At 42.4% G+C, this 9,272-nt stretch overlaps 1 protein-coding gene across 4 annotated transcripts in view; it reads left to right on the forward strand.

Moving 5' to 3' along the window:
- CBX5 (chromobox 5) overlaps positions 1-8,549 on the forward strand; it is a 34,459-nt gene extending 25,910 nt beyond the window's left edge. For all 4 annotated transcript variants that reach the window (XM_019724405.2, XM_074325602.1, XM_019724407.2 and 1 more), the window contains one exon: positions 39-8,549. In XM_019724405.2, coding sequence (XP_019579964.1) covers positions 39-189 — 151 coding nt within the window. In that variant the 3' untranslated portion in view covers positions 190-8,549. The remainder of the gene's footprint in view (positions 1-38) is intronic.
- Positions 8,550-9,272: the final 723 nt, after the last annotated feature.

Here is a 9,272-nt window from a genome sequence, read left to right on the forward strand (position 1 = left end):
CTTTCTCTCCTTTTAAGTCTCCTATTCTTTCTCCCCAGGAAAGACACAGATGAAGCAGACCTGGTTCTTGCAAAAGAAGCTAATGTAAAATGTCCACAGATTGTGATAGCATTTTATGAAGAGAGACTGACGTGGCACGCATACCCTGAGGATGCGGAAAACAAAGAGAAAGAAACAGCAAAGAGCTAAAGGAGGGGGTGGTCTCTGTCATTTCTCTTTGTACATAATACATTCACCTCCCTGCTTCCTGTCCCTTCTCCCCACCCCCTTCTATCCTAAACACATCCATAAAAAATGTGCTTATCACTGTGCTCCACAGGAGAAATGTTGGTATTGGTTCTCTTGTAACATAACTGATGGTCTGATTCATGATAAGTGTCTCTCTGTGAAGACCAGGCATTTACATACTGTGTGTAATTCTCACCATTTTTTCCTTTGCCCTGATCTCTTCTTTCTGCTCCCCTGTGACCTTAAGATGAATTTTACCTTTTTAATCACCTTAGAGTCTTGATCTTTTCAGGGTTGGTCACTTTTTAGCTTGGGGGATTTTGTTACAGTGATGATGAATTTTGGTTCTTAGAACATGTTGACGATCAGCTAGCCTTTGTTTTGAGATGTTGGGATGGAAAAGACGTTGCCCATCTTTTTAAAAAGCCAATAGCAACTGCCTACCTGTTGGGGCCTTCCCAGCATCATTCAGCTCTACCCAGGAGAATACAGGGTCCCTGGTGTGGTCTTCTGGGCCACCCTCTGTTGTTCATCCTCACCCATCCTCCCAGAACAGCTCCATCCATTGGAGGACTTGAAATTTTACATTCAGATTTGTTAAGGCACTCCTTTTAGCCCCAGGACTTTTGGCCTTGTTTCTTAGCAATCCCTGATTCTGCTTCTGCAAGATGGTGTAGTCTGTCATAAAATGACAGGATTATTAACTGTGGAGATGTTTAGCTATTAGTACATGAGGATGATGGGGTAGGGTACAGTTGTCTTTATTATCACACGTGGTATATATGTATTATTTCCTTCCATCCCTCACATTTGGACTCAATTTATGTAGGTGTGAGTAACTGCCTGGTGCTTGCTCGTGCCAAGGTGCTAGGCACCCTCCAACCCTGCCAACTTTTGTGGCCTCCCAAAGCATTCCTGTTAACCAAAGAGGCTTCAAACCTGACCCTCACTTCTCAGTGGACCCAAGTTTCCTCTCCATGACATTATTTTCAGTGGGGAATTCTTAGAGGGGAACCATTGGCCACAATAACAATTTTAAATATTCATAGCATTTATAGTTATACATTTCCTGCTTTGTTGACTCCTGGATTTGCCAAGAGTCCCCAAAGTATCAATGTTCTTCCTTTTTCCACCCTCAAACTCTTAGTTCTATCTTTTTAAGAATGCATTTCCATGGAAGACTATCACCTCAGAGTGACAGGCTCTGGTATTAGCATGTTGACATAACCTTCTCTCCCAACTCAGCAAAGTATTTCCCTTTTGGCTTCATCCTGTTTTGCCATTATATTGAGAGTTTATTTTTCTGATCATAACCTTCTGCCTTTAGCTACCATGAGATGCCCTATTTCTCTTTACTCTTTTTTTCTTTAGTTGAGGGAGGGCTGGAGAATCAAGACTAAAAGTAAGGAAATAGCAGGGTTTTGAGCATCCTTGTTCCAGCCCAAAAGCTGAGGAAATAAGAATAAATGCTTGAAATAGCCTTAACTCTAGTGTTCACCAGCCACTGAGGTTTTTGCTGCTTTGGTTTTTAAAACATAGCTGTCTGGCAAGGAGCATTCAACCATTTCTGGATTATTCAGAGTAACGAGGGGAATGGATAGATTGCTCTAGTCCACAGATGAGCCGAATAATATGCAAATCATGTACCCATTCATAGCATTCGTTAACATTGCTTCCCTGCTCAGCTGCTGATTGAATTCTGTGTGCTTGTATAAATTATGTCAAAAATTATACAGCACAGTTGAGAAGACAGCTATTGATGCAGTGACATGACAGACTGGAACAATGAAGATTTTGGTTTAAGTCATCCAGGAAAATCCTTCTGAATGGTAATGTGATTAGGTAAGAACTCAGAACCCGTACCTCAAGTGGATAGGAGTTTTATCTCCATCTTCCTTTACTCTGAAGAAATTAAAGCCCTAGATCAAGTGCTAGGTAACAGTACTTATCTAAAAGAAAGGATGGTCAGGAAATAGAGTTGTCATACAGGTAACCAAGAATATTAATTAGGGTAGACAAGGATAGGACAAAAGTAGGCCAGAGCCCCCCTGAGGAGGTGATCTGGGTCTCAATTTGCAGGTGGAGAAAATGACAGCTTATCCATGTAGCCAAAGTGTGTCTTCCAGGAGCAGTGGGCATATAAATTACAGTGACCATATTTTTATCAAAATCTAGGATATGGAAAAAACAATTATTTTGTACTGAAATTGATGCTGAGAAACGTGGGACGTGTGGTTGCCAGAGTTATAGGTAATATTTAAGACAGTCATCAAAATCTGATTTTCTTTTAGCACAATAACCCCAGTATTATCTATTCATCACCTCTTTAATACCTTACTCTTCACTCCATTCATCTTTTTCTGTCCACAGTTTATTGAATCATGGTCTTGTACTGAGTGCCGCCAAAACAACTTTTGTTCTCTCCCTGCCTATTCACAGCTGCTTCTATAGGAATGTAGGGAGCCAGAGGCCAGTGCAGATTTCAGCCCTCAGCGGAAAGGAAGCCAGATGCCTGCCTCTGCCTCTGGCGTTTGTTAATGCTGAGTAGCCGTCCTGGCCCTTGGAGAATTGCAACCTCAAACAGAAACTTGTTTTCATGGGGTTTTCTCCTTTCAGAAGAGTTAGTAGCCATGGGCTAAGCACCCTTAAACATGTAGGCCCCAGGTGCTCAGTGTATTTTTCATGTTTAGTCCTTCCAAAACATTTTTCTAATGATGAATTTCTTTAGTAATCAGCATTCATGGATCTCCCTTGCACAGAATGTAGTAGACCCTTTCCTAAAAGAGTCTACCAAGATCAACGTAGTTGCTTTTCTGAGCCTTGGGCTGGGCTGATGCCCTCACATTAAGATCAGCTGTTGGGAATATCAGCCCTGATGCGAGCACCCATTTTTAAACTGGAGAGAGCCATATCATTTTTCTTCCTGCAGTCCAGTTTTTTTCCTGCTCAAGGGAGCATTTGGGCCTGTGGTGCTCCTAACACTTAAAAGGCTGGATCAGGGGTGTCCAAACTACGGCCCATGATCCATTGTTAATTGGCCCGCAGCAAATTCTAAAAATATATTTAGCTTACTTAAATACGTACTTCACCTCGAGTGAGTGTCCCGGCTGTTTGTGTATTTTACCGCATATGGCCCTTGGTGAAAAACGTTGAAAAAAGTTTGGACACCCCTGGTCTAGATAGTCCTTGGCTGTCCCCCAGCCATATCTGTGTTCTGCTTTTTGTTGAAAGTTTGGTCCTGTTCTGTAGCCACCCTGCTGTCCATTTACCTTGTATTCAGGTCATTTTATAGGGCTTTGGGGAAGGTGCTTGGGATTTTCATCTTGTGATTTTGTTGGATCTATGTATAGGCCAGCTCCCCTAAAGTACAGAGGGATCTGTGTTTGGGTTGGGGAATGATTGTCTTTGCCCTTTGGGTTTGAATTCAAGGGCCTAAAATACTACTTTGCAATAGTAGTATGAGAACCCCAGGAAGGGTTGTGTAATTAGATTTGAAATGTGGAAACTTTCTCACAAAATAGGTCAAAGGAAAAGCTTATTTTGCACCCATGGCTCCATCCTTTTGGTTTAGATTTTGAGAGCACAAAATAGTAATGTGAGGTCTGTACCTTTGTAATCAGCCACCAAGCATACATACTTGTAGCAAGGTGGAGAGAGGAAAGGTCTGGATCCAGTGTATTCCAGTTTCATGTTGGCGTTACTGATCATCAAAGTTATGTTTTCAAAAATACAGATGTTACCAGCCTGGCACCCAAGAGCACATGCTCAGAATTGGGTGCTCCCTCCCAATTGATAGTGGTGGGTTTGTACTGAGCCGTCCATATTTCAGCCACATTAGTGTTACATCATTCATTCAACAAACATTTTCTGGCGTGGGGAATACAAAGTTCAAAAAGATTCTTACCGGACTTCAAGGAACTCTCATAATGGTGTGGGATAAACTGACTATGTAATAGTTTATTCTGATTTGGGGGCAGAGACAGACAGCTGGTTGATACAGTTGATGCCCCTTAAGAAGGAGGGTAACATAGTTCATATGTGGGAAAGACTTATGATCTTGGATAAACTGAGCTAACTGGCCATAGATAGACCACAACAAAGGCCTGTTTTATTGCAGAAAATAAAGGTAACTGAAGGTTAGTTAGAAATGCTGCTATTTCTGAGAGAACAGGTGAGTGGAGATTGAGAACCCCAAATTTTGGTCCCTATTTTATGCTCTTTGCCAAAGTATTTAATGGTATAGTTCATCCTTGCTTGTGAGAAGTGTTAACTATGTTGCAGATTCCGTTATGTGTTACATTATTGTGGGTTCTGTAACATTTGGTTCCTCATGGACATTTTATCAGTTGCTCACACCTTTTTCAGTTGCTTATCCCTTTTGGAGGAATTAACATAAGGCTGGCTTTTAGCCTAAAACGGACACATTTTGCAGTGCCAAGAGATTTGCTAAAAAGGCATCTTGGGGCACATCTGTTAACACCTGGGCATCTACTCTGGGCAGTGTAGTTTTATTCAACATTGCCAGAGATTGATTTCTAAGCAGAGACTTGTGTCAATTATGTGGAAACCCTCCCCCAAATCCACATACTCTAGAATTTTGGATTTAATCTAGGATGAGGCCTAGCCCTGTTAAGAAACAGTCTGACTTTGAGAAATGTCTTAGTTCTAACCACAAGGAAAGGGTACTTTGCTTGGAAAATTGAGTTGACTAGTTGGAAGTCAGAATTCCCAGGAATTAGAATAACTGTCTGGAAAGTTACAGTATGAAGTTTCTTTGGATAGCTTCATAAAAATTCTAGTTTCTTTATGCTTGCGCTGGATTTCTTGAATTTTAAACTACCTCATCTTGTCTTTTTAAAAGTTACATCAACTTGTCATTGCCACTTTTTAACATCGTGCTTGACTTTGGCTTTCTAAGATGGATTTTTTTTCCTATTCATTGACAGTGTGTTCTCTTGCCTCTTCATCCCAATTCTCATTTCACCTAATATCATCTCATATTGTTCCTCTGTCAGAGAAATGTTTTAAAATAGTTTAAAATCTTTGTTTATGGGAAGAAAGTGATCTCCAAATGCTATTTGTGTCTAAGATCAGTAAGAGAAGGAGTTAAAACAAGGTGGTGGGGGAGGGGACAGAACCTGCACTGGAGGCAACTGACAAGGGAAGAGCCGTTAATTAAGACAATTTCAAAGTCAACTGATTGTGATCATTAATGTCACAATAGATCAAAACCTAATTATCACAGCCTAGGTAAGAGCCATCAGTATTAATCAGAAAATCTAATAGGAAACTATTATCAAGAAATTAGGCCAAATTGAATGCAGTGAACTTTGTATCTTGCCATTCTGTATTTTTTTGTATGTGTGATGTCCCCTGGCATTGGCAGGTGTGACCCTCACAGTTGATCCAGGCCCCAGTGGCCAGTTTGTCACACTTTGAGGAATTCCAAACACAGTCTAAACCTGAACTGTCATTGCCACTTTAATCAGTCTTGAACTTGATCATCATTTGGACTTGCTCAGTGTGATTAGCAATCAGTGAAAAAAGGTTTATATTTAGGTCTTAGAATGATTGGTCCTTCCTAGAAGTAGAATTTCGCTGGTGAACACTATAGCGTGTGTGTTAATAAATCATTCTTTGAGCTTCTGCCGCTCTGGCTACTGTGAGGGGATATGGAGGAAAGGGGGGCGGGGGGCTTCCTGCCTGTAGATTGAGAGACTGGAGAAGATGGAGTTTAATCGAGTCACAGCACTTGTAACACGTTGCGTACAGATCACGAGAATCGTCACGAGGGATTTAAACCCCGCCGTATGCAACGTGTTAAGGCTCAAGTGTTCTGCAGTTTCTAGCAGCTTTAGTATTTGATTCTAAACCAGGGCTGGCTGTGGATTTAGTTTTGTCCCACTAGTTTTAGAATAAAGGTCATAATGATCTCTGTCAGAATCTACTGTAAATCCAAAGGAGGGGGGAAAGGTGTTTTTTGTTTTCCTTTCTTTTGTTAGAGTTATACCTCTGGCAGGAGAAAAGAATATTACAAAAGTCTTATGACTAATATAGAGAACACTTGACCCCCACTCCCTGAATTGAAAAATAGGGTCACCATTTATATCCTTAATCCTGAGCTGTTGATGAACATACTGCAACTCCTGCAGGTGAGTGGAGGCAGAAAGGTTGGGGAGAGGCTGAGGCTGACCTCGGGGGATTATGGGCAGGGCTGAGGCAGCAGGAGGGTGGTGGTGGTGCTAGGATTCCTGTGCTCCTATCTTAGCCTGTAGAGGGTGTTGCTGATGCTGAAGCTGCTGCCGCCACCACTGTTGCTGGTCCTTCCCATCAGCCTTGCAGCTCAGAACTGCCAAGACCACTACTGGGGAAACTAGTTCTTAGCTTCCTGCTTGAATGTGGTCTAGTTGCTTCAATCTGGATTTTAGGAATTTTGGTTACTTAGTACAGAACTTTGGGAAATCAGTGTGACTTAGTCCTTCGCCTTAATGTTTAAAATGTAATTTTATTTTCGAAACACCCATTAACACATGGCTTTCAGAAGCAGTTTGTTTCTCCAAGGTTCCTTGCATTATGCTTGATAAATAATAGCCCTCAGTTAATGCTTGTGGGCTGATTGAGTTCATCTTGTTTGTAGAGTGAGACGTACTTACCAGCTTCCTTTTGCTCCCAAGTGTACTCTAAGAAGTAAAATGCTCTGGGGAGTGAAACAACTGAATGGACGCTGACTGCCAACGTCTTCAACCGATTCATAATGGCTGACCTTGGGCAAGTCACTCCTTCCAATGCCTCAGTTCCCCATCTGTCAAATGGGGGTAATAATACTGACCTACCTCACCAGGGGTGTTGTGAGGCATTGTAAATCAAAGTTGATCGAATACTTGAGGGTCCTCGATGGAGGATGCCTTGAGCCGAAGTCTAGGCCTGACATAGGCTTTAGTCCTCACTGAGCTGTCCCAAGGTTGGAACTACTTAGTGACCTCGGCACAGTCTGCCCCCCACCCCTCATCAAAGCTGCTAGTTCAGATGTTGACAGTGTTTTTGTGAATGTTGGAACCTTAATAGTCCAGACTTACTTAGGATGTTTTGGGGGGAGGCACTTAGTATTTTCTGTTTCACATCCACAAAGGGAGGCCATTTCAGACCCAAGAGCATTGGATTAGGAAATCATGAGGCAGAGATGCTACTGCTTGTTTCCCTCTGTAGGTTGGGAATTAAGATCCCATTCCCCATGGGCTCAGAACAGACACAGACTGTCTTAGGAGCAAAGCAGACACAGTGGGTTTGATTTATATCATTGCTTGTCCCTCTCGAAACTGACCCCAGGACAGCTGGGTCGCTCCACCCCTTCGTGGTATCTGTACTGAAGCCTCCACCTCCCTATAGGAGCCAGCTGGTTCAATAAACGTAACCACTTCCAGCCCCCACCAAAAAAGAGCCACATTGGAAAATGATTTTTCTAGAGATGTGTTTAATACTCAAAATTAGGCATTGATACTCTTTAAAGCTTCATCCAATTCACTGCATTCAGCGTCTGTCATTCTTTCTCTGTGTCCACAGTCTGAACCTCGCTTTGACCTTTTTTCATCCGGTTTAGGAAAACTATGGACACTGTTTCTATTTGCCCAGGTGTGGGCTTGAGAACCTTACTCTCCATCTCAGTTCAGGGGCTCAACCAGCTCCTCTTCCCGATAGGGCTCTTTCTCCTTTCCCTCTCCTTGGCCCTAGACGTGTAACCCATGAAGAAGCACAAGGTCCTGGCCCCTTGCTGCAGTCACAGTCTGGTTCTCCGTGTTTTGTGGACTCTGCTCCTTTGTTCATCCAGCACTGGCGGTGGAACCAGGCGGTTCTGTGGAGTTCTGGAGGATGGAGAGAACAGTCTGACATCTTGCCAACTAGCCAGGAGTTGACTCGCCCGGCGTTCCCACCCCTTCACTCAAGAGGGGATCTAAGAAACTCGAGGCTGGGTTTCTCTCAGCACTCTGTACCATCCTGAGTAGCAAAACAAATCACACTTTGTAGCCAGATTTCTGAATGGAAAAATTGGAAATTAAATTCTCTATGGACTTTGGTTTGTGGGGGAGTTTTGGTTGTGTTTCTTAGTTTTATTTCAGCCAAACATGTCTGCTTTTGATTTTTTAATTTTTTAGGATAAGTGACATATATATGTTCGTCTTTTAAATGTAAATGTTTAAAAGTAGACAATTTATGTGTTTCCACAACTGACATCCGATGCAGACCTCATACTCTCCCCCTCTTCCACCCTCTTTTCCCTCTTTTCATACTCTTGTATTGGTTCTAATAAATGGTTGCTTTTCAAATACGGATCCTGAGTGGTGGTTTGGAGATTTGGGGCTTAACACCCCTTCCTTAATTGGGGTCCATGCATTTCTGAAAGAGGAGTGAGACTTGAAGAACAAGGGCTCTTTTCCTAAGGAATGTTGGTCTATGACATTCTGCAAATCGCCACAGGGTGGCGCAAGCCTGAGTAAGAACATGTATCCTGTTCCTTGATCTGTTTCCTTAACCAGTTCAGATTGTATGCCCTCCTGGTCTCTGCTCATCTCTGCTGCCAATGGCTCAGAGAATAAACATTACCCTTTAGGAACCCAGGAACCCCTAAAAGGGTCAGCTCCTGGTTGTTAGACTTTGTGGGAAACCACACTGACAATCTAAACCAGGTTTGAAAATCAATATATGTGAGTTTGTACGTATAACTATTTTATTATCTTCCTGATTTGCTTCACAAATACCAAAGAGACGGTCTTCACTGAGGAGCCAATGATTGTGGATCAGGAACATATTTTGGGGGGTGGGCAAGTAGAAGTTGGATTAGGAAGGAAAAAGTATGTAATCAAGAATATATTGGGTAATATAAACCTGACGCAGTTCTGAATCTAATAGAAATGTGCAGAAACAGAAGAGAGAAGTAAGGAAGAGAGGGATCCCAGAACCCAGACATCCTTTCACTGAAATGTCACTCTGTAGGCTGAGCTCTCTTGTTTTCGCCATCTCTTCTCTGCAATTTTCCCCTCTCGTTTTCC

Source organism: Rhinolophus sinicus, linkage group LG02 (assembly GCF_036562045.2).
Source record: "Rhinolophus sinicus isolate RSC01 linkage group LG02, ASM3656204v1, whole genome shotgun sequence".
Taxonomy (NCBI): domain Eukaryota; kingdom Metazoa; phylum Chordata; class Mammalia; order Chiroptera; family Rhinolophidae; genus Rhinolophus; species Rhinolophus sinicus.